Genomic DNA, 25,960 nt, shown 5'->3' with positions numbered 1-25,960 from the left:
GTATTTACCTCCTTCACTAGTCCCGGCTACTGTGTTTCTGCAGTCGCCATTTTTTTTCTCTGCAGCTTCTGTGTTTCGTATAACTTTATAAGAGGTAATTTATTTGAATTAAGGCTTTAGGGGCTACTCTTTGGTAGTCAGATTAATTTCTGTAGAGCAGATTCTGTCCGGTGCAGCTTCCCTCGTAGGCTGTTCTGTACCAAGGATTGGTAATTGGATCTGTTCTGTTTAACATATTTATAAATGATTTATAAATGATATGGAAAAGGGAACGACACTAAATTATTCAAAGTTGTTAAAATAGCACTGATTATGAGAAACTGCAGAAGGACATTGAGACACTGGGCATCTGAATGGCAGATGAAATTAAATGTAGAAAAATGTGAAGTAATGCACGTAGGGGAAAAACAAATCCCAATTACAGATACAGAATGCTGGGTCACCACCCAGCATTACGTCCAGGGTGCAATGGGATAAAGCACTTTAGGTCTGCAGGAAGGGGCAGGCTTCCTTGTTGTGCTCCTTCGTGTGCGCACCCCACGGCGCAAGCACCTTAGGTGTCGCCACCGCGCTGATCTTGTTGGTGGAGAGGCCAGCCAACGCAGTGCTGTGACTCTCTCCTCATTCATTATGGATATCCTGAAACTCTGACTGGTTAGGTGTGCACCCAGGAGAGGGTTGAGAAACACTGAATTATACCATGTCCAGCTTCCAGCTACTGTAGTATGTCTGAATGAATCCTACTTTTCGATTAACATTTTCCCCTGTATGTGTTTTCCCAGCAGGCTCAGCAACAGGTGGAGCAGGTGCTGTCAGAGCTGACAGACAGTAAGAATAAATTGGCCTATGAGAAAGGGAAGCTTCAGGTAAGATGCAAGCTTGGTGCGTCTGTGACTTGTTCTTGACTCAACCCAAAGAGGAGATTCAGCTTCCTCTTCTGAAGAACATACATAAAGCTTGAGCAGAAGCACTGCAGGACCTGTCTGCCCAGCATCGTGTCCCCTCTGCTCCGGAACATATGATGTTAATCATCATTTCTCTTGTTTAAATGTTTAGATCAAACTGCAGTGCAATCTATTTCATCGTATTCTGTGAAGTTATCATTCAGAAAGTAATTTTTACCATAACACAGATTGCAATAAGTCCACTAAGGGAGAAGGCAAAAAAAGGAAAATAATGAAAAGGAAAAAGTGGTTTAATATCACTAAAATCAAGAGCACATTACTATTCTTTAAACTCCATTCCTCTACTTGACTAACTACAGTTGTGCTCATAAGTTTACACCCCCCTGGCAAAATTTGTAAGATGTGTAGCACTGAGTGATCAGACAAAACTCGTCTGTTGTTTTTAATGGGTTTCAAATTAAACTATTTTATGCAGCTCAGAATAGCACAATCATTAAACAAACCATAGCAATGAAGGAATAATAAAACGGTCCTGTTCAAAAGTTTGCATACCCTTAGTTCTTAATATCGTGTATTGCCCCCTTTTGCAGTCTTTGGTGATAGATGTGAATGAGGCCCTTTATTGTCTCATGGGGTAAAGCTTCCCATTCCTCTTGGAAAAAGCCTCCAGATCCTGCAAATTCTTCATGTCTGAGTTCTCCCCAAAGTGACTCAACGATGCTGAGGTCAGGAGACTGTGATGGCCACTCCAGAGCCTTCACCTTCTTCTGCTGCAGCCTCTGAAGGATCAACTTGGCCTTATGTTTCGGATCATTCTCATGTTGGAAAGTCTAAATGCGCCCCACGCGCATCTTCCTGGTTGAATACAAATTCTCTTCCAATATTTGCTGAATTTATCCTGCATCAATTTGGACTAAATTCCCTGTGCCACTGTAGCTCACACCCCTCAAAACAGCAGAGATCCACCTCCATGCTTCACAGTAGGGATGATGCTGACTCCTCTCCAAACATAATGCTTATGTTTGTGACCATAAAGTTCAATTTTGGTCTCATCGCTCCAAGTTATTTTGTTCCAGAAGTTGTGAGGCTTCTCTGGGTGCTGTTTGGTGTATGTAAGCGGGCTGTTTTGTGGCGATGGAGCAACAATTGCTTTTTTTTCTGGCAGCTCTTCCATGCGGCCCGTTTTTGTTCAAGTATCTCCTTATAGTGGATGCTGAAATGCCCACACCACTTTGTTTCAGGGAAGCCTTTATTTCAGTAGAAGTCGCTTGTAGGTTTTTCTTTGCACCCCAACAAATTTTCCTGGCAGTTGTATCTGAAATCTTTCTTGGTCTGGCTTGGTATTAACTGAACCCATAATTTTCCTCTTCTTGATCAGACAGACTAATCCACAACCAATGGGTTATGCACCTCTACCAGCAGATGGAGATGGAGCAAAGCTGACATCACGGTGTATATATACTCCTGCACAGACATCATCCTGCCAGTATTCTCTATCTCCAGCAGATTGTGGCTGTGCATCTCCCTACTGGGGATTGCTAAAAAAAAAAATGTAAAAGGAGAAAAGAAGGAGGAAATTAATTCATCCCGCTCTCCTGTGGTGATACCTTATGGTCCCTCCCTCAGTCGAGTTTTCCTGAGGTGATATCTGCGGATCCCTCCCTCAGTAGAGGGCCTCGGTCCAGTAGCTGGTTTTCTGGTGTGGACTTGGCTGTAGCGCAAAAGAAACAGCTGAGAGGCCTAGTGGGTGCAGGAAGCCAAGCTCAGCGGTGAAGGCCTTTGCTCTCTCCCACTGTAGCCGGAGACCGACTCTATACTTGGCCAGGATGGGCTGAGCTCAGGTAAAGATTTAAAAAAAAAAAAAAAAAGAGAGGGTGATCATTTTAGGGATTCCATTCAACTTCTAGTCTCCGAGCCTCAGTGTGCTGATCAGACCTCCTTTCCTGCCTCCGGGGGGAGCTTGGGGAGTTGTGGCAGCTTGGTGGGTTGAGCAGCCTTTTGCTAGGCCCTGCTCTCAGGCTTTGCTCAGATGTTGCAGTGGTGTTTGCAAGCTTTTCTATGTGCAAAGTTACCGCAAATGTTTCTGACGTCAGTTTGTGCTTGCGTACTCCATTGGGCACTCAGGTGGGCGCTTACATGGGCCACATATTGGGTACCTAAATTTTGGGTGCCTGTAATGTGATATGCACTTATTTGACAGAGCTTGTTTTTGGATGCCCTGTCCAAGCTCACTTGTGTGGGCACACAATTGTCAGACACCATAGGGAGTGTAATGCTAGTGGGTGTTTATCCATGGCACCAGTAGCAAAGAAGCCTAAGCGTCTTATCCTTTGTGCTGCTTGCCATATTCGGGCAACTCAACCAAGTGTCCGCCCCCCCTAACTTGTGTCAGCGCTGCTTGGAGGCTCAGTGAGCATGGTCTCTGGCTGATTTTGCTGATCTTGGCCCTTTCCAACGTGTTGCGGGAATGGGACCAGAGAGGAGACCTGTCAGAGATGTTGCTTGATTTTGGTATTCCCTTAATTGGTTCTTCAGCAGGGGAAGGCAACTCATTGGGTATAGGGCCGACACCCCCTGGTTTTGGTATGATCCTTCTGCCCTTCTTGGGTGGAATTTTTTCAAGAGCTGCAGTCCTTTTTTCAAGCACAGTTGGCAGAGCCGGCCAAACCTAAGAGTTCAGGATCACAGACGCCTGGTGCCGTGGATAATCGTCAGAGTACGTATAGACCTGCTACGGGTCATGCTGATAGGGACCCAGATGGCACACATGATGAAGGTAATCCTTACTCCTGGGTGGATGAAGAAATTCCTCCAGGGTTGGAGCCATATAGAACAATGTTATGTTTATTTCAAAGAGATGAGTTACCGGCTCTGATTTCCCAGACACTGAAGATGCTGGGGGTGCTGGGTGCTGATTCATGTCTGTGCCAAAGAAGAATCCCATTTTAGTTTCTTTGTGTAAAGCATTATGAATGCTATTCAAGAATTGATTGATCTTTGATGGGGCTCCCTGGAAGCTAATTTTAAAGGGGGATGAGCCTTGGATCTGGTGGCAAGAGAGCAGTTGCGCCTTCTGAAAGTGAATGCACTGTATATGCTGTCACCAAGCGGACAACTGTCCCTGTAGAAGGGGGAACGGTATTGAAGGATGCGCAGGAGAGGAGAATTGAGGCTATCCTTAAGCAGGCCTTGAGCTGGTGGCAATGAACTTGCAGATAGCCTCTTGCTGCTCCCTGGTGGGTTGCTCTTGCTTGCTTCTCTCTTAGGAAGTCGATGAGTCTGGTTTGAATTCCAGGGCAGTGATGTAACCGGCAGCCGCCTTTTTGTCAGTTTGTGGGCTGTGACCTGATCTACACTTCCGCCAGAGGGGTGGCTTTGGTGATAGCGGCCAGGCGTTAGCTATGGCTGAGGAATTGGTTGGCAAATATGATTTCAAAGACTGATCTTACAGAATTGCCTTTTAAAGGATCATTCTTGTTTGGAAATGAATTGAAAAACAAAATGGCCTATAAGTGTGGTGAGTCTATTTCTAGGCTACCAGAGGATAAAAAGCAGGTGCCACATTCGTTCAGCACGAGAGGTCGTGCTAGGAGTTTCAAACATTTTTGACCATACAGAGGAGTGGCTTCTCAGAGGGCTCGACCTTTGGGTAGTTCTCAGTCCTTTCTCCCAAACAGCCCACATGGGGCACAGGCTCGAGTGGCAGTGTCTCCCGACCCCTTCAATAGGGGTGTGCTGACCCACCCCTGGGAACAGGAGATAGGGGGTTGCCTGCCTCTCCTTTTTATTAGAGGTGGGTCAAGATCACATCAGATTAGAGGTTTCTGGAGGTGATAAGAGATGGCTATGCTCTGGAGTTTCTCAGAGATCCTCAGGACGTTTTCATGGTATTCCTTGCAGCTTTTCACAGAAGAGAAGGCAGTGGAGTGTATGTTGTCAAGGTTCCTCAGCCTGTGGGCCATGATCATAATACCCATGTCACAAGAAAATATGGGCCGATATTCAATTTATTTCATTGTACCCAAGAAGGGAGGGTTCCTTTCGCCTATTCTGGATCTGAAGGAAGTCAACCGTTATTGCAAGTGACTTATTTCCACAGGGAAACCTTACGCTCAGTGATAATGGCAGTTTAGTCGAGGGAATTTTTACGTCTCTGGATTTGTCAGAGGCGTATCTGCATTTTCCCCTCTGGCTGCAGCATCAACAGGTTTCCTACATTTTGCTGTTTTGGGGCAACATTATCAATTTTGAGTGCTACCCTTTGGTTTGGCCACTGCGCCCAGAATCTTCTCCATGGTCATGGAAGTTATTGCGGCAGTCTTGAGAAGGGATGGCATTTGATCCACCTGTATTTAGACGATTGGCTAAATTGGGCCAAGAGCATGAAAGAGAGTCTTCAAGCCTGGTGCAAGGTGATCTCCTTGCTATAGGAACTAGGTTGGGTGGTGAACTTGTCCAAGAGCAGTCTGGAGCTATTCCAGACACTGAAGTATCTTGGTATATGTTTTGAAACGAAGCAAGGCAGGCTGTTCCTGCCAGAGATCTGCATTCAAAAACTGATGGTGCAGGTGCAACTACTGGCAGAAACAATAAACCCAACAGTGTGGTCTTATCTACAGGTGCTCGAGTTTGACAGCTACCCTAGAGGTGGTTCCATGGGCAAGGGTGCATATGCATCCTCTTCAGCACACACTGCTTGCACCCAAAAACAAGCTCAGGACCACTTGATACGTCTTCAGTTACCGGTGGAGATCAGCATCCAACTGCAGTGGTCGTTGCAAGCGGATCATGTAAGGAAGAGTGATCCTTATGAACACCAGACTGACTAGTACGAATGATGGATGCAAACTCCCCAGGTTAGGAGGGCTCACTGTCAGGAGTTGACAGTGCAGGGGCAATGGAGTACAGAGGAGTCTCTCTGGAGTATCAATCAGCTGGATCGAGCAGTCCGAATGATGTCGGACGATGTAATGATGTTGGCTTACATCAATTGCCAGGGAAGAACCAAGAGCCAGCAAGTGTTGCAGGAAATAGCCCAACTCATGGAATGGGCAGAAGTACAACTTCAGGAGATCTCAGCCTCACACATTGCAGGAAAAGACAATGTATGAGCTGACTTTCTCAGCAGACAAAGTCTGGATCCAGGAGAATGGCAATTGATAAACAAAGCATTATAGCTCATAGTGGGCCATTGAGGCCTACCATTTCTAGATTTGCTGGAGACATCACACTATGCAAAGGTTCCTCGCTTCTTCAGTCGCAGGAGAGATCTGAAGTCTTTGGGCATCGATGTCCTTGTGCAGAGAGGCTGGAAGGCAAGCTGCTACATGCCTTTTGCCTGTGTCCCATGTTGGACAGAATGATTCAGAGGTTCGAGAAACATACTGGGTTGGTGTTTCTGGTGGCGCCAGATTGCAAAAGGAGATCATGGTATACATATTTGCGGATGCTCTTGGTGGTCTTTCCTCTCTGATTAGGGATCTGCTATGGCAGGGGCCTATTCTTAACGATCCGGTTCAATTTTCTCTTACAGAATGGTCCATATAGAGCTCGGTTGCTGAAGCATGGATAGTCCACTGCTGTGATTCCACCTTGCTTCGAGTGCAAAGGTTCTCCACTTCCTTAGCCTATGTTCGGGTTTGGTGAGTGTTTGAGGCTTAGTGTGAGGAATGAAGGGTTCTTCCTCGTTCAATTAAGATCCCGCTTATTTTGGATTTTTTGCAGGATTGGTTGATTAAGGGCTTGGCACTTAATTCTTTGAAGGTACAGCTGGCAGCTTTGTCCGTTTCCAAGGTCAGGTGAATGGTGAACCCTTGTCGGCCCATCCGGATGTGACCCTGTTCTTAAAAGGGGTGAAGCATCATCATCCCATCTAGTGGTTGCCAGTAACCTTGTGGATCTTTAATCTGGTTCTGGAATTTCTGGCGGGGTCCCTCCTTTCGACCACTGCGTAGCCTCTCCTTGAGGTTTCTTACTTGAGGACTGTGTTCTGCGCACAGAGTTTCCAAGCTGCAGGCTCTGTCTTACTGGAAACCATTTCTGCAAGTGCCTCTGGGAGCAGTCTAGCTGCGAACTATTCCGTCTTTTTTGCCGAAGGTGGTCTTGGATTTTCACTTGAATCAATCGCTTTCCCTGCCAATAATGGACAGGAAGAGAGTTTTGGATGAATATCATCTGTTATGGACCTTGGATGTCAAGTGGCATATCATGAGGTATTTCGAGGTTCTAAACCCCTCAGGAAGATGGACCCAGCTGATTATACAGCTGGGTCCAGTTTACAGGAGTGGGTAAACTGGGTGAGCTGGCATCGTGGGCTACAATAGACCACTGGATTAAGCAGGTTATCACAGCCGCATATGTGGACGCTGAGCAGCTGTTGTCTAGTCAGGTTAGGGTTCATTCCACTAGATCTCAGGCAGTGTCATGGGTGGAGATTAGATTGATTGTGCTATTCTGTGATACATAAAATAGCTTAGTTTGAAATTAAAAATAATAGACATGTTTTGTCTGATCTCTCATTTTCTTAAAATGTTACACATCTTACAAATTCTGTGAGGGGTATGTAAACTTATGAGCACAACTTGTATACAGTGCTGTTTTGAAAAGAAGGTATATATAGGGAAAATGTAAGTTACCAGCACTTTCTCCCAAAAAATATTTCCAAATGTAAAGGATCAAAAAAGACAAGTACCGTATTTCTCCCAGGACAAGCAGTATGGTAGTCCTCACATGTGGGTGACATCATCAGATGGAGCCCTGTCACAGAATACTTTTGTAAAAGTTTCTAGAACTTTGACTGGCACATTGAGCATGCCCAGCATATCACTAACCCTGTGGCTACATGGGGTCCCCCTTCAGTCTCTTTTTGTTCCGTGCAGCAAGTTGCCTCGCGGTTTAGGAGCTCTGTGAGAAATTTCTCACACTTTTCCTCATGGAAAAAATGTAAGTTCATCTTCCAAATATCACCCTCACCGGGTCCCCCATGGCGCTCCGTTCCCTCTGATGCTCGGTAAGTGTTTTTCCTGTGGTTGCAGACCGTGTGTGCCTTATTTTTTCGACATGGCGACCGGGTTTAGAAAATGCCCTGAGGACCATGTCCATAACAGACCCACACACTATTTTGTTTGTTTATTTATTTATCGTGTTTTGTATACCATCATTTGGTTTCGCCATCAGAACGGTTTACAGAATCCAGAAACAGGTTGTATAAACATCATCACAGTATCTTATGTAGTGTAAGTTGATTACATATAATAGTTATTAATTGTAAGGCTCATTATATACAGTAAAGATCTTACATACAGCAAAGATATTACATATATACTGTTACAGATAGGCTTGGGTTAATAAGTGAGGGAGAGGGGAAGGTGTATAGGTTGGGTGAGATATGCATTTGGATCTGTAACAGCAGGGGGTTTAACAATTCAAAGTATCTTTCAGATGAGGTAATATATATTATATGGAGTTGGTTGGGTAATTCATTGTTAAGAGTTCTTTGGTAGATCTAGAGATGTAGCATTTTTCTTGTTGGGTTGCGTGTGTACTTGGTGGGCTGGTTGTTTGAGTGAATTTGAGTAGGCTCTGGTAAACAGCCAGGTTTTCAGTTCTTTTTTGAACATTTTGATGCTTGGTTGAGTTCTTATTCCAATTGGTATTGAGTTCCATAGTGTGGGGCTGGCGATGGATATGGCTCTCTCACGTGTTGTGTTCAGACGAGTGGTTCTTGCGTGAGGGATTTTGAGGAGGTCTTTATTCATTGATTGTAGATTCCGTTTTGGAGTATGTATTACGATGGATTTGCTTAGCCAATTGTTTTGTTGTCCTATGATTATTTTATGCAGGGTTGTAAGTACTTTGTAATCTATTCGATATTTTATTGGGAGCCAGTGTAATGAGATGAGTGTTGGTGTGATGTGTTCATATTTTTTGATCTGGTCAGAATTCTGGCTGCTGTGTTTTGTAGAATTTGGAGAGGACGGATGGTAGTGTGTGCAACTGGGGCATCGACATCCGTCGATGCCCCAGTTGCACACAAATCACCCCCAAAGGCCAGCACGCTCGACTAGACAAGATGGTGCATTTGTTTGCATCAAAACGTTCTGCTCCATCGACTCCAGTTCAAGTGGCACCAACCGGATAGGGTCCATTCACTTCGGAGATGCCCCGCCAGGAACATCGTGGAGCGGGTGACCGTCCATCACAGACCCCTTCGAAGGCATCTGTGTCATCGGTGCCGGAGAAGGACCGGACCAAGCACCGAGGGACGCACCGGCACCGACGTGCGTCCCTGCCCGGTGCCGGCACAGATACCGCAGCGGCATCGACTTCCATAAGCCGCCTGCGAAGAGGGCCCGGGGAGAGGAGCCCCCATCCTCCTCTGGACCTGGGCCCCCGAAGCATTCCCCACCGATAACGTTGCTGGGTACTGAGCCTCCACAGACCCCTGTGGAGCCTCCAGTAACGCCTAGCCTGCCTCCTACCCCAGGCGCAGTGTTGTCTACACCAGCCTACAGGGCGCAGTGTTGTCTACACCAGCCTACAGGGAGAAGTTGGACAGACTGGTCCAACAGGCAGTGCTAAATGCCCTTCGGGGCTTCCCGTCACCACTGGCGCTGGCCTCCATACCGGCACCGGAACCGGCACCCTCTATGTTCGCACCGCTCCTCGAGCGCTTGGATGCCCTCATCGGTGCCCTGCCAATTCAGCCCATGCCATCGGACACACTGCCACCAAATTGACCATTGAGGCCTCCACAGAATCTCGATTCCCACACCAGGTTCAGAGGAGGAGGAGAGGTGACTTCCGGCGTGATCCCAGCATGAGATCCACCAATGGCGGAACCTGTTTCAGGGTCATCGGGACTGTCTGTGCCTAAGCGCACCTCATCCGCCTCAGTGCCCTCGATGCCAGCACTGTCTCTTTCAAAGCAAATGCCACATCCATCGATGCCTTCTTGCCGTCTAGGCTCTGGCATCCTTCCTCCCTCAGGAATCCCGGCAGGAGAGGAAGAAACTCCCTATGATCCATGGGAGGAGGCATCCTCGGGCCAATCCTCACAAGCTTCCGATGAATTGCTTTCAGAGCCTTCACACCCGGAAGAAAGACATCGTTCTTCCCCGGAAGACCTCTTTTTTGCCAGCTTTGTCAAAAAGATGTCTGAAACTATATTATTTCCACTGATAACAGAGGACGCTCGCCACAAAATGTTGGAGGTCTTACAATTTGTAGATGCTCCAAAAGAGGTAATGGCGATACCAGTACACAAAGTTCTGCTTGACCTCTTGCACTGCCTGTGGGATCATCCTGGTACCGCTCCTCCAGTAAACCGGAAGACAGATGCTACTTATCTGGTCCAACAAGCCGCAGGCTTTCAAAAAAGCCAGTTGCCCCACCATTCAGTAGTGGTGGAATCGGCCCAAAAGAAAGATAAAAGATCCCATCCACACTCCTCTACGCCTTCTGGAAAGGAACAGAAGGCATTGAATGCATTGGGACGCAGAATCTTTCAAGTTCCATGTTGATTGCATGAATAGCAGCGTATCAATTATACATGACCCAATATAACAGAAATCTCCGGAAACAAGTCCAGGATTTCGCAGAGACCTTACCACAGCAACATCAAGAGACCTTGTTCTCCATCCTGCAAAAAGGATTGGATGCAGGTAAACACGAGGTCAGAGCTGCTTACGACTCTTTTGAAACAGCATCCAGAGTTTCCGCAGCGGGCATTAGTGCTAGGCGCTGGGCCTGGCTGAAGGCCTCAGACCTACGCCCGGAGGTGAAGATCTCCCCTGTACAGGAGAAAACCTGTTTGGGGACAAGAACCTTATTTATTTATTTATTTATGTATTTATTTGTTTGAAATTTTTGTATACCGACATTCGTTAGGCAAACATCACATCGGTTTCCATGTAACATAAAACTGGCCAACAGGGCTTTACAATGAAACTGATAAGGGAACTGGGTGGTGGTAAGAGAGGGGAAACAAAAGGGAATTACTGAACGTAAAGAGTATAAGCTAAAAACATGATAATATATAAGCAATAAATTATATACAAGGATTATTTACAAGTAAATTGTTTACAATGAATGAGTTCAGGGTTAGGGGGGAGAGGAGGGGGGCAGGGGGGGGGGTTTGGGGAGGGTGAGTGACAGACAGCGGGGTTCATGTGTAGGCTCATGCGAAAAGCCAAGTCTTGAGATTTTTTCTAAATTGTTTGGGGCAGGTTTCCTGGCGTAGGTAGGTGGGGATAGAGTTCCATAGGGAGGGTCCAGCTAGGGAAAGTGCACGTTGTTTGGTGGTTGTTAGGTGGTAGAGTTTAGGAGATGGCGTATGAATATTTGCTGTGTAGGGTGTTCTGGTGGGTCTGGAGGGGAAACGGATATGTAGACTGTCTGAGAACCAGAGCATGTCAGGATTGTGGACGGCTTTATGTATGAGGGTGAGGGATTTAAACTGAATTCTGGCAGTGATGGGAAGCCAATGTAGTTGTTTGAGGACAGGAGTGATATGTTCTTTTCTGCGGAGCCAGTTAATATACGTGCAGCTGCGTTTTGGCGAACCTTGACACAGTGGCCCAGTTAAAGGACCATCATGAGACCCTGCCTCAAATGTCACCTCAGATGCACCCTCCGTAGCAGTGCAGGGGCACATGCAGGGACTCCAGGAAACAATTCTAGAGACCATGCAGATATTATCCTCCCATGTCCCGTGCTCAACCAGCTCGGGCCCCTCAGAGAGGACATGCATGCCAAGCGAGGACACCTAGAGCACAACCAGCTGCAAAAACTGGTCCTGCGACCAGATTTTGACTCTTTTCCAGAGAGCAACAGCCATCCCCCCTTGATCCCACAACCCAGTTCACCAGTGGGAGGCTGCCTGTGCCACTTTGTAACCAATTGGCACCCAGTTACCATGGACCAGTGGGTCCATGGTAACTGTTACCATGGACCAGTGGGTACCATGGACCAGTGGGTACTATCCATCATAACCCACGGCTACCATCTAAATTTTTCAACTGTATCCCCAGACTTCCCGCCCATTCCATCCTGGAGTGGGGATGATCACACAGGACTTCTTGAGTCAGAGCTCTCAATCCTTCTGTCAGCCAGGGCCGTAGAAACCGGTTCCCTTGACTCAACAGGGGGAGGGGGTTCTACTCCAGGTATTTCCTAATTCCAAAAAAGACCGGCGGCCTCCGGCCTATTCTGGATCTCTGTGCCTTAAACACATTTCTTCACAAGGAATGGTTCAGAATGGTGTCCCTGGGCACCATGCTCCCTCTGCTACAACAAGGGGATTGGCTCTGCTCTCTGGACCTTCAGGACACATATGCTCATATTGCAATCTTCCCTCCTCATCGCAAATACCTGAGATTCATGGTAGGTTACGGGCACTATCAATACAAGGTACTGTCATTCGGCCCCGAGTGTTCACGAAGTGCCTGGCAGTCGTAGCTGCACAGTTACGCCGCAAAGGCGTCCATTTCTTTCCATATCTAGACAACTGGCTCATAAAAAGCCAGTCCAGACAAGGAGCCCTCGACTCCCTCGATCTCACCATACGTCTGCTGCACTCATTGGGGTTTCTGATCAACTATCCGAAATCCCATTTGACACCATCTCTCCTTTATAGGAGCAGAACTGAATACCACAGTGGCCAAGGCATTCTTAACCCGACAACCGTGCAACCACGCTCTCCAACCTCGCCAGCTCTATCCGCCGTTGACAAACAGCCTCAGCTCGCCAATTCCTCGTGTTGCTTGGCCATATGGCATCAACAGTCCACGTCACCCCAATGGTATGCTTAGCCATGAGAGTGACACAATGGACTCTAAAATCTTAGTGGCACCAAGCCACTCAGCCGCTTTTGTCCCTTGTCCACATAACCAACCAGCTTCATCTGTCTCTTGCCTGGTGGACTCACATGGCCAACTTACAAACAGGTCTTCCCTTCCAGCAACCAGCTCCTCAGGTGACCTTAACCATGGATGCCTCCAACCTAGTTTGGGGAGCACATATCAAAGGCCTTCAAACCCAAGGGATTTGGACAAAAGCCGAAGCAACTTATCAGATCAACTTCCTAGAGCTTCGGACAATGCAGTACGCCCTTTATGCATTCATGGACTACCTCTCGAACAAGGTAGTCTTGATTCAAACAGGCAACCAAGTTGCAATGTGGAACCTGAACAAACAGGGGGGCACGGGCTCTTACCTGCTCTGCCAAGAGGCGGTGCAGATTTGGGCAGGTGCCCTATCACACTCAATACTATTGCGAGCCACTTATCTGGCAGGCACACAGAATGCAGTAGCGGACCGCCTCAGCTGAAGTTTCCAGCCCCACGAGTGGTCTCTGGATCCCTCTGTTGCGAGCAGAATCTTCCACCGGTGGGGTCAGCCGACCATCGACCTCTTTGCGTTCCAACAGAACCGCAAAGTGGAACGCTTCTGCTCCCTACACAGGGACTGAAGAGCACCAACCACCTTCGCCCGCCCCTGGAACACAGGCCTGCTATATGCGTACCCTCCAATTCCGCTAATCAGGAAGAGACTCGTGAAGGCTCAATGACTGAGGCTCAATGATACTCATAGACCCGTATTGGCCATGCCAAGTCTGGTTTCCCATACTTCTCGACCTATCTATCCAGGAACCCATTCGCCTGGGCACAGCGCCCGACCTCATAACACAGAATTATAGCAAGTTACACCACCCGAACCTCCAGACCCTATCTCTGACAGCCTGGATGTTGAAAGGTTAATACTACAACCCCTCAATCTTTCTAGTAGCGTCTCTCAAGTCCTTGTAGCTTCACGAAAGCCTTCTATGTGGAAGTCTTACCGCTCTAAGTGGAAGAGGTTTACCTTGTGATGCACACAGAAAGGCTTTAATCCCTTTTCTGGCCTGATCTCGCTCCTTCTCCCTCTTTGCACTGAGTACAGGTGATAGCCGAATGAGGTCTGGCCTGCTCTTGCTCCTTCTCCCTCTTTGCACTGAGTACAGGTGATAGCTGAGTGAGGTCTGGCCTGCTCTCGCTCCTTCTCCCTCTTTGCACTGAGTACAGGTGATAGTCGAATGAGGTCTGGCCTGCTCTCGCTCCCTCTCCCTCCTTCTCCCTCTTTGCACTGAGTACAGGTGATAGCTGAGTAAGGTCTGGTCAGCTCTCTCCTCCTTTCCACACTGAGCCACAGCTGTATACATCTGATCTACTTCCTCTCCCTCTTTGCACTGAGTGAGCTGTGATCTGCTGTCTTTCCCTATCTTCATGAATGCCTTTCTGTTCATAATTAGAATAAAGTGCAACAGCTGGAGGCAGACCTGAAGTCCCTGGCAGACGCTCACTCGGAGAGTACACAACTTCGCAAACTGAACACAGCCCTAGAGACCAAGTACAATCAGGTGAGGCAGTAGGTCCTAGAGGTTCCCAAAAGAAGAGAGGGGTGAGGCCCTGCAGCTTTATGGGGGAAGTAAAAGGTGTTGCGGAGAAGAAAGTTGCTCAATGGAGGAACTTCTTTGCATAGAGAAATATGGTAGTTCTCAGGGAGGAACCGAGGAAAGGTGCAGGGGGAGTCTGAAAGATCTGGTAATTGGCCTGCAAGTTCTAGAAAAACAGCAGGAAAGATAAAAAGTTCTCTTTGAGCTGGTGAAGGCCAGAAAATCCAGAGAGGCAGAAAAATCCTCATGGGGGGGTGTAGGGGTAGGCTCAGCAAAGGTGCAGGTTGCACAATCTACTGAAGAAGCCAGGGATGAAGGTTCAAGTGTAACATCAAGCAATGTATTTTTTTTTATTCTAGATGAATGCAGAGCTTAGCTCCAGCAGGATTCAAGTGCAGCATTTGGAGACTCAGTTAAAACAGGTATTCAAAGAACAAGAAGAGTATTATGTAACACCTCTGTGCTATCCCTAACATCTACCAAAGATCAACTCTTGGCCACAGGGCTGGCGCAAATGTATTAAGCACCCTTAGCAAACCTTTCAGCCTTGCCCTTCACCCTCCCCCCCCACAACTGTACACACAAAAATTATGCTTTCTAGCATGTAGCGAGATGGACTTGGGACCAGTGGGTTTATGCTCCCCTGCCAGCAGATGGAGTTGGAGCAGGCTGACGTCACAGTATATATAACCCTGGAGTGACCCCAGCCTGCCAGTATTCTCCATCTTCAGCAGATGGTGGACGTGCATCTCCCTATGGGGATTGCTTTGAGCTTTTTGAAAGGAGAAATTTGAAATTCTAAATTCAGGAAAAGAAAGCCCTGCTCTTCTGCAATGATACCTAAAAGTCCCTCCCCCAGTTGAGAATTCCTGAGGTGATTTCCATGGTCCCTCAGAGGCGTTCCTTGGTCCAGTAGCTGGGTTTCCCAGCATGGACTTAGCTGCTAGTTCAGCTGAAAGGCAGCAGGTGCAGGAGGCCGAGCGTGGCAGTTATGGCAGAAGCCCTCTCCTCCCGCAGCCAAATCACTTTATAAACCCTGAGTTAATATGTTTTAAGTATTATGTTAACCTATTTGGGTGGTGGCGGAGGCCATCCTATTTCAATTGATGACTGAAGATACCAGACACAAACTGCTAGATATCCTCCAGTTTGTGGAGCCTCCCAAGGAGATTGTGGCAGTCCCAGTGTATGAGATACTTATGGAGGTACTGCGGAGGATGTGGGAATACCCTCTCAAAGTGCCTTCCATGAACAGGAAGGCGGACACAATTTATCTCATCCAAAAGGCTCTCGGTTTTGACAAGCGTTAGCTGCCCTACCAACCGGTGGTTGTCAAATTTGCTCTCAAGAAGGCCAAACGCTCTCAGGCCCATTCTTTGACACCCCCGGGGAAGGATCACAGATCGATGGTTACTCTTGGGAGAAAGGTGATCCAGGATGCTATGGTTATTGCCCACATAGCAACCTACCAGCTCTACATGAGCCAATATATGTGGGACATCTGGAAGCAGGTGCAGGACGTTGCCAAGCAACTGCCTCAGCAGGAGCAAGACTCCCTCCTTTTGCTGGTGCATAAGGGCCTGGAGAGCGGAAATCACAAGATCCTTTTGACCTACAATATTTTCGAGACTGCATCGAGGATCTCTGCATCAGGAATTAGTGCCCACAGATTCTCAGGGCTGCGGCCTCAGTTCTCAGACCAGAGGTGCAGTAGTGACTCGCTGACATGCTGTGTATGTGAGAGAACCTCTTTGAAGATAAGGTCAGGGATGCAGTGGTCCAAATCTGGGACCACCATGTGCGACTCTGTAGAAGCTCTCCACTGACACTCGGGATCTACCTTCCTCATTCAGGAGGTTGTCAAAGTCTGAGCCCAGAAAGTCCTTCTGCCTGAAGTACTTCCCTCTACTTCCTTGTTCTCATCAGTCACATCAGGGTTCTCATGGCCACTCGAGGCTGGCTCTTCAGTCAACTTCTGGGATGGGGTTTTGACTGGATCTCAGGAGACATAGCCAAGTTTCCCATACACAGAATGAGGGACCTCCAGGTTGGGTGAAAGCTTTGGTTCTTTGCAAACCGATGATCCAGTGTAACCTCAGACCAGTGGGTTCTTGCCATCATTCACGAGGGGTACAAATTGAACCTATTGAGTACACCACCAAATTGTCCCCCAAGCCAATACTGGGGAGCAGTAGCACATCAGGAAGTACTAGTAGCGGAGCTCTCCTCCCCCTTAACAGCTGGAAGCATTCCACCAGGGCAAATAGGGCAGGGATTTTATTCCCGGTACTTCCTGATACCAAAGAAAACGGGGAGACTCCATCTCATTCCAAAAACCTGAGGACCTTAAACAAATTCATCAAAAGAGAAAAGTTCAAGATGGTTTCCCTGGTCACTTCCTTTCAAAAAAGGAATTGGCTATGCTCCCTGGATCTAAAGAACACTTACACTCACATTGAGAACTTCCCAAATCACCAGAAGTATCTCAGATTTGTGGTGGGAAAGCAGCACTTCCAGTACCACATTCTGCCATTTGGGCTCATGTCTGCACCATGTGTCTTTTACAAAATGCCTAGTCACGGTGGTGGATTGGATATGTTCTTGGAGGAGAAGTCTATTACCTGCTATTAATTAAGTTGACTTAGAAAATAGACACTGCTATTACTAGCAACGGTAACATGGAATAGACTTAGTTTTTTGGGTACTTGCCAGGTTCTTATGGCTTGGATTGGCCACTGTTGGAAACAGTGGGCTGGGCTTGATGGACCCTTGGTCTGACCTAGTATGGCATGTTCTTATTTTCTTACACTTTCGCAGACTGGGAGCTAATGTTTTCTAGTACCTGGATGATTGGCTGGTCAAGAGCAACTCTCGAGCAGGGGCTGACAAGTCTATGCACTCGACCATCTGGGTACTTGGAGATACTAGGATTCATTATAAACTACCTGAAATCCCATCTCAGCCTGTCATCTCAATTGGACTTTATTGGAGCCCTGCTAGACACAGCTTAGGCTAAGGCCCTCCTGCCTTGACAAAGGGCCATCAACTTTAGTTGAGGTGGGGATTCATCAGAGCCAATAGGCATCAGCTTGGCACATGTTGAGACTGTTGGGCCATTTGACCACAGCAGTTCATGTCACTCCCTTGGCACGTTTAGACACGTGAAAAATCCAATGGTCCCTGAGGTTGCAGTGGTGACAGACCACAAGAACCTCCAGGATCGCATTCTAGTCACTTTCTCTTTGGGGCTCTTTGTCCTGATGGCAAATAATTTCAAATGTGGAATGGGGATCTCCTTTCAAAGTCCTTCTACCCAAATTGTCCTAACCATGGATGTGGCCACCCTGGGCTGGAGAGCTCATGTAGATGGGCTTAGCTCTCAGGGTCTATGGTCCACCCAGGAACATCTTTATCAAATCAACTTCCCAAAGCACCGAGCAATCAGATACGCGCTATGGGTTTCCAGAGATCAACTGTCCAACAAAATTGTTCTGATCCAAACAGACAACCAAGTGGCTATGTGGTTTGTCAACAAGCAAGGAGATATGGGATTGTACAGTATGGGATTGTAATGAGTGAGGTTATCAAATTTGCAGATGATACAAAATTATTCAGAGTAGTTAAATTACAAGCAGACTGTGATACATTACAGGAGGACCTTGCAAGACTGGAAGATTGGGCATCCGAATGGCAGATGAAATTTAATGTGGACAAGTGCAAGATGTTGCATATAGGGAAAAATAACCCTTGCTGTAGTTACACGATGTTAGGTTCCATATTAGGAGCTACCACCCAGGAAAAAGATCTAGGCATCATAGTGGATAATACTTTAAAATCGTCGGCTCAGTGTGCTGCAGCAGTCAAAAAAGCAAACAGAATGTTAGGAATTATTAGGAAGGGAATGGTTAATACAACGGAAAATGTCATAATGCCTGTATATCGCTCCATGGTGAGACCGCACCTTGAATACTGTGTACAATTCTGGTCGCTGCATCTCAAAAAAGATATAGTTGCTATGGAGAAGGTACAGAAAAGGGCTACCAAAATGATAAAGGGGATGGAACAGCTCCCCTATGTGGAAAGGCTGAAGAGGGTAGGGCTGTTCAGCTTGGAGAAGAGACGGCTGAGGGGGGATATGATAGAGGTCTTTAAGATCATGAGAGGTCTTGAACGAGTAGATGTGACTCGGTTATTTACACTTTTGAATAATAGAAGGACTAGGGGGCAATCCATGAAGTTAGGAAGTAGCATTTTAAGACTAATCGGAGAAAATTATTTTTCACTTAACACACAATAAAGCTCTGGAATTTGTTGCCAGAGGATGTGGTTAGTGCAGTTGGTGTAGCTGGGTTCAAAAAAGGTTTGGATAAGTTCTTGGAGGAGAAGTCCATTAATGGCTATTAATCAAGTTTACTTAGGGAATAGCCACTGCTATTAATTGCATCAGTAGCATGGGATCTTCTTAGTGTTTGGGTAATTGCCAGGTTTGGCCTCTGTTGCTGGGTTTGATGGACCCTTGGTCTGACCCAGCATGGCAATTTCTTATGTTCTTATGTCAGGAAGAGATTGACATCTGGTGAAGGGCCTTCTCCTGTGGGATGATGCTCAGGGCCATGTACCTGGCCAGAATGGAGAATATAGTAGCAGACAAACTGAGTCACACCTTCAGACCCCATGAATGGTCTCTCCACCAAGGGGTTGCAAATCAGATCTTCCACTTCATGGGAAGCCTGGGTGTGGATCTCGTCCTAGCGCCTTGGAACAGGAAGGTTCCTCAGTTCTGCTCCTTATATAGGAAATACAGAAAACTAGCCTGAAATGCCTTTGCCCAGCATTGGAGTGAAAGTCTCCTGTATGTGTATCCTCCAGCTCCACTGGTAGCAAAGATTCTCTGGAAGCTTCATGAGGACAAAGAGGCTATGATCCTCATAGCTCCTCATTGGCTAAGACAGGTTTGGTTTCCATTCCTCAAGGATATATCCTTCTGGAAACCGATCAGGCTGCGACTTCCCCAGATTTCATCACACAGGATCGAGGCAGCTTGCAATATCCCAACCTCCAGGCCCTATTGTTGAGAGGTTAATATTGCAACCACTCAATTTATCAGGATCCTGGTGGCTTCCAAAAAGCCTTCCACTAGAAATCCTAGAGACTAAAATGGAGGAGGGTTTTCCATGTGGTGTGAGCAGAAGGCCCTAGATTCATTTTCCTGCTCCCCACAAAAACTACTTGACTACCTTCTACACCTATCAGAAGCTGGCTTGAAGTCCAACTCCGTTAGAGTTCATCTAAGTGCAATTGGCATATATCAACATGATGTAGATGGTACACCCATCTCTGTGCAGCCTATAATCTTTGTTTCATGTAGGGTTTGCTTCAATTGAAGCCTCCCCTAAGGCCTCCCTCTGTGTCTTGGGACCTCAATATGGTGTTAGCTCAGCTAATGAAAGCTCCCGATCAGCTGCTGCAGTCTTGTGACCTGACGTACCTAACCTGGAAGGTCATATTTTTTGGTGGCGGTCACTTCAGCACGCAGGGTCAGCAAGCTCCAGGCCTTAATGACTTATCTGCCTTACACTAAGTTTTTCCATGACAGGGTGGTCTTACTTTACCCTAAGTTCCTGCCTAACGTAGTCCGACTTCCATCTTAACCAGTCCATTGCCCTCCCAACATTCTTTCCCAGGCCCCATTTGCACCAATGTGAACGTGCCCTGCACAGTTTCAACTACAAAAGAGCCTTAGCCTTCTGTCTGGAGCAGGCAGAAGCCCATAGACAGTCCACCCAACTTTTTGTTCCTTTTGATAGGAATAGGTTGGGTATCACCGAAGCCAAACAAACACTTTCTAATTGGCTAGCAGACTGTATATCCTTCTGTTATGCCCAGGCAGGATTACGTCTTGGGGGCCATGTCAAGGCTCACTGTGTTAGATCCATGGCAGCATCACTGGCCCACTTGTGAACAGTTCCCATGGAGGAGATTTGCAGAGCAGCGATGTGAATTTCTTTCTGCACATTCACGTTGCACTATTTGAATAGATATGACCAATAGGTTTGGCCAATCTATCCTTCGGAATTTGAAGTATAGAACCCAACTCTCTTCCCTCCTAGGGTCCGTTTTTGTTCAAACTCCCCCCCCCCCACCCCACCCCAAGTTACCAACAAAACTAGTTGTTGTGCCTGCTGGTCCTTTTTGGGTGAGGACTGCCATCCTGCTTGGCGTCAGAGAAAGCAGAGTTGCTTACCTGTAACAGGTGTTCTCCGAGGGCAGCAGGATATCAGTCCTCATGAAACCTGCCCACCACCCTGCGGAGTTCGGTTTCCACTACGTGGGTTTTTTCTCCTTTATTATTTTGAATTCTATGTTACTAGCTGAGGGGACCCCGGGTGGATGCAAGGTATAATGCATGCCTGAGCATGCTCATTGAGGCTCAGTCAAAGTTCTAGAAACTTTGACACATGTTTTCCAGGCCGGGCTTCATCCGGTGATGTCACCCTGGTGTGAGGACTAACATCCTGTGGTCCTCCAAACACACCTGTTACAGGTAAGCAACTCTGCTATCCGTCCCAGAATAATTGTCTCCTCCAACAATTATTGGGCTTCCCAGTCATTCTGGACCTATGTAGCAGGATGAGAAAGGAGAAATTTATACTTGCCTGATAATTTCATTTCCTTTAGTTCTGCTACACCAGAAACCCACACAGATGGTAACAATTTTCAATACAGATATTCATTGAGCACATAAATTAAAAAATATATAGTTTTCGTGTTACAAACGTTTTTCAGAAACATTAAAAAAAGTTCCTCTTTTAAATGTTTCTAATTGCCTTTGAACAAATCTGTAATTGTAAATGTAAATATAAAGTTAATTATTTAAAGGTTTCATAGGCTCTCTTGTCAGGGGAATACGAGCATTAACTGGCCTGTAGCATCTAAATAGAAAGTCACAGTAAAAGGTCCCGCGATCTGCCTCCATTGGCTAGGAAGGGGCGATAAACCCTGTCATTCTGGACTGATGTTGCAGGACTGAAGGAAAAGAAATTATCAGGTAAGTATACATTTTTGCATATAATATACAGAAAACTAGAACAAAAACAATATACAAATACTAATTTTGTACACAATTCACACGGGGTCAATAAACCCCAACTGACATAGTCTTCATGCAAAAACCGTCATCTAAAAATAAATTCTACTCATAAATAGGTGAAGTTGCAGACTTCTACCTCCTTCCATTATGCATAAAAGGCACTTTTAAAAAAAACAAACAATCCGAACTATAAAGCATGCATCTGGCACCTATCCTTGAGAAAAGAGCCAAGTCTGTAACGTTTTGCAGCAGGTACATTCATTCTATTCTAGCCTGTCTGTAGGTAACAAATGCCACAATGTGGGGGAACAGCTGAGAATGCCCTAATTGCAGCCAAATTCAGCCCATTTCTCTTAAAGATGGAAAAATTATCTTAATCCCATCTGGTGTCCTGGGATATGCCAGTTTAATTTGTTACTCAAGTTATCAGGTCATAAGTCCCTCAAAGCATGAAAAGTCCAAATAATCTTTAATTGGCAGCCGGTACAAAGCAGGCAGTTTTTATTTAAAGGTGAAGTTTATGAAAAATGCAAAATGGTGTGATCTTTATTTATTTATTTTATTTATAGATTTTTTATATACCGAGGCACATAGATAACATCACCTCGGTTTACATACAAACATTAATTCAGCATAGCGCTTTACAATATAACCTTTAGTCTCTTTCTTTCCTTTTCTGTAACACACAGGTTCAGTTATGATTTGATTTGTGAATATTCACATTCAGTCATGTTACAGAGTGTTAGTATTTTTTTTCCTGTTCAAAGACTAAATAATGCCTCATTGAAAAGAAACAAACTATGTGCTGATGCTCTTCCTGTCATTCACAAGGCTCAGTCTGTCCTGGAACTGAAAGAAGATGACTTTGCTATGGCGATCCAGTCCCGCAATGAGAACTTGAGGGAGTGCCAGAGAATGAGGGGGCTCATGGAGGTGGTGGAGGAGCAGGACAGACAGAAGGTGAGCACTGAATATTCCTCCGATGGGGTGAGACGGCTCAGAAAAGTGGCAATGAACGGCTTGGTAGGAGCCAGAGACCAAAAAAGGAAAGTATCTGGGAAAACAAATCTTTTAACAAACATTTGTCTGAACACTGAAAAACATCTCAAAGGAAGGGTCAGAATTGCTTACACTGCTGAGGTACCAGTATAATACAAAGGGGAAGGAAACATTTTGCAGGAACATCCTACCCCAGCTGGCTCTATAAAATACAAGGTACAATGAAGTGCTTGAAGGAAGTCCCATATAGTGCTCAATGCACAAAGAGTTTCCCCCCATAGACATACAGGGGACAGTTTTGAATATCCCACATTGTTGCAAGGTAAGTGCAAACCTTGTAAGTAATTTTCAAAGGAAAACTACCTGAAGGTTGCCTATAAGGTAGGTGCATGCCTACTGTTCTTAATTTAATGTCTGATTTATAGTCTGCCTTTTGTGATGGGTCAGCTGCTTCAACTGATTATATTCAGACACTGCAGTATTCAGATACTGTCCACAGAGAGCTTGCAATCTAAGGCTCTCATTGACTAAAGCTTTCTTCCCAATCTGGGTGTATAGAAAAAATGCTTAGTATCAGGCTCTAAGTTTGTACCTGAGACAATGGAGGGTGAAATGACTTGCCTTGTACATATGTATCTTGCTATTTATCCCTTGTACATATGTATCTGCTATTTATCCCATGACAAGCAGGATGCTAGCCCTCACATATGGGTGGCATCATTGATGGATCCCTATTGCGGAAAGCTTTCTGTCAAAGTTTCTAGAAACATTTGACTGGCACTCTGACCCCACTGAGCATGCCCAGCATGCCATGATATTCTCAGCCACAGGGGTCTCCCTTCAGTCTTCATTTTTCCGCGCGCTGTAGGCATCGTGGAGCAGGGGCCTGTGTGAGTTTCTCACAAATTGTCTGACTAAAAATCAGATTTAAAAACCACTTATTCTCTCCCATATCGGGATCTCTCGTGTTACCACCGGCTGGTGAGTAAATTTGGTCTCTTTTTTACTCTTTGAAGTAAAAAATATTTTCTCTCATTTTCATCAACGGCTGTCGGCGAAAATATGGCCACAGGATTTTAAAAATGTCCCAACTGTAATCGGACCACATCCATTACAGATCCACACCTCGAGTGTGTCCTCTGTTTAGGTCACACAACATGACATAACCTGTCCCAAGTGTGCTGAAATGACCGCGAAGGGTAGAAAGGCCCACCAAGAAAAGATGGAGCATTTATTCCATCTACAACTTTTGCCTTCCCCGTCCACGTCTACTCAATCGTCTCCGGCTGGAGTCTTCAAGCGTATAATATTTAAAAAGCGTCGTCCGGAAGGCTCGGGGGATCATGCAACGCCGATCCCATCCATAGCATTGACGAGGTCAACGGCGGAACACCGTCCGAAGCATCGCCATCGGCACCAATACCCATTGATACCGGAGGCGCTTCTCTCCCCAGAGAAATTGACCGCAAAATGGCCTCGACTTCAAGACACGCCGAGGCCTTCACCTCCTCTCGATGCTCCGATCATCGTACCTCCACAGGGCCCTGTGGAAGGACCATCAACACCTCCACCGCCACCACGTGCAGCTGTTCTGCCTGCACCAGCTATCACGGAGGAATTGACAGATTTTATCTGTCAAGCAGTGCTCCAAGCCTTAAAGGACCAGCAACCGTTGATGCCTTTGCCGACATCGATACCGGTGCTTGCACCGATGCAGGTGCCCACACCGATGCCAGTGTCGTCACCGATGCCGGCGCTCTCGCTGATGCCGGTGCCTACACCGATGCCGGTACCAACACTGAAGTCTGCACTGACACAGAGGCGGCCATCGATGCCGATGCCTCTACCATCGCCGATGCCCGGCCCGATACCGGAACCAATTCCATCGATGCCGATGCCAGTACCTGGGGCCCCAGGACAGCCGGAATTAGCATTGTTCCAGATATTGATGAACAGATTTGACGCAAAAGTCGGTGCTCTAACATCGGTTCCAGCCAAGCCACAAGAAGATGTCCCTGGACGGATACCACTGGATGATCCATAGCCTGGTCCTTCAGGCTTTCAAGATCTTCTCCCATGTCTCCACGTCAAGAAGACCCTTACGATTCCTAGGAAGACAGACATACAGATACTTCTTCTGAAGGGTTTATGTCTGATTCTTCTCCTCCAGAAGAAAGGAAGAAATCTCCACCGGAAGATTTATCCTTTACAAATTTTGTAAAAGATATGACAGACACCATACCATTTACTTTGGTATCAGAAGAGGACACAAGACAGCAAACATTAGAAGTCCTTCAGTTCGTGGACCCTCCAAAAGAAGTCTTGGCCATCCCTGTCCACGAAGTTCTGCTAGACTTACAGCACAGACTCTGGGAGTATCCATGCTCAGTACCATCCATAAATAAGAGAGTGGACACCACTTATTTGGTTCAATCTGTCCCCGGATACCAGAAATCACAACTGCCACATCAGTCAGTTGTGGTGGAGTCTGCACAAAAGAAATCTAAATGAATAAGACCTCATTCCTCCACTCCTCCAGGCAAGGATCACAGATTCCTGGACTCCTTGGGCAGGAAAATCTATCAAGGGGCCATGCTAAATACAAGGATTGCGTCATATCAGTTATATATGACGTAATACCAGAGAAACCTGTGGAAACAGATGCAAGATCTTTCAAATTCGTTACCACAGCAATATTAAGAAGCAGCTCAAACCATAATACACAAAGGGCTTGAAGCTGGTAGGCACGAAGTCCGAGCCGCCTACAACAATTTTGAAACTGCTTCCAGAGTAGCGGCCTCGAGCATAAGTGCACGTCGTTGAGCATGGCTTAAGGCCTCGGACCTCAGGCCTGAGGTCCAAGAAAAATTGGTTGATTTGCCATGTGTAGGGGACAACCTTTTTGGCTCAAAGGTACAGGACGCTGTGGCCCAGTTGAAGGAACACACAGAAACCTTGCGTCAACTGTCGACAGTTCCGCAGGACTCTGCTACATCTTCATCTCGACGCCCTCCTAGGAAGGAGTCTCAAAGGCCTTTCTATAGGCAGAGGTGTTATTACCCTCCAGCATCAAGGGGCAGATCTTCTCGGCCGCAGCAAAGATTTCAGCCCAGACAACCTAGAGCTGCTAGGCCTCAACCTCCACCGCAGACGGGACCGGCTGCAGGCTTTTGAGGCCACCGCCAGAGACCAAAACCATCTCCACAACCGGATCTACCGGTAGGAGTCTGAATTTCATCCTTTTACAACCATTGGGTACAGATAGCAACAGACCAATGTGTACTCTCAATAATATCTCGAGGTTACCAACTCAATTTTCTCTCAATTCCAAGAGATTCTCCTCCAAGACCTCTCCTACTAAGCGAAAATCACATAATTCGTCTACAAGCAGAATTATCCACCCTTCTGAGAGCCAGAGCCGTAGAACTGGTTCCCCGGACTCAGCAGGGCAGAGGATTCTACTCCCATTATTTTCTCATTCCAAAGAAAACTGGAGGCCTATGGCCCTTCCTAGACCTCAGAAATCTCAACAAA

General features: G+C 46.6%; 1 protein-coding gene across 1 annotated transcript in view; it reads left to right on the top strand.

The window, feature by feature from the left end:
• The window catches only part of VWA5B2 (von Willebrand factor A domain containing 5B2), a 453,973-nt gene that overhangs the window by 161,137 nt on the left and 266,876 nt on the right, over window positions 1-25,960 (top strand). Inside the window, exons 26-29 of the mRNA XM_029617330.1 lie at window positions 783-866; window positions 14,194-14,301; window positions 14,697-14,759; window positions 22,259-22,387. Of these exons, the coding sequence (XP_029473190.1) occupies window positions 783-866; window positions 14,194-14,301; window positions 14,697-14,759; window positions 22,259-22,387 (384 nt within the window). The remainder of the gene's footprint in view (window positions 1-782; window positions 867-14,193; window positions 14,302-14,696; window positions 14,760-22,258; window positions 22,388-25,960) is intronic.

This window comes from Rhinatrema bivittatum, chromosome 9 (assembly GCF_901001135.1).
Source record: "Rhinatrema bivittatum chromosome 9, aRhiBiv1.1, whole genome shotgun sequence".
NCBI classification, from domain to species: Eukaryota; Metazoa; Chordata; class Amphibia; order Gymnophiona; family Rhinatrematidae; genus Rhinatrema; species Rhinatrema bivittatum.
The sequence above is the reverse complement of the archived record's forward strand: the minus strand, read 5'-3'. Positions and strand labels throughout refer to the sequence as shown.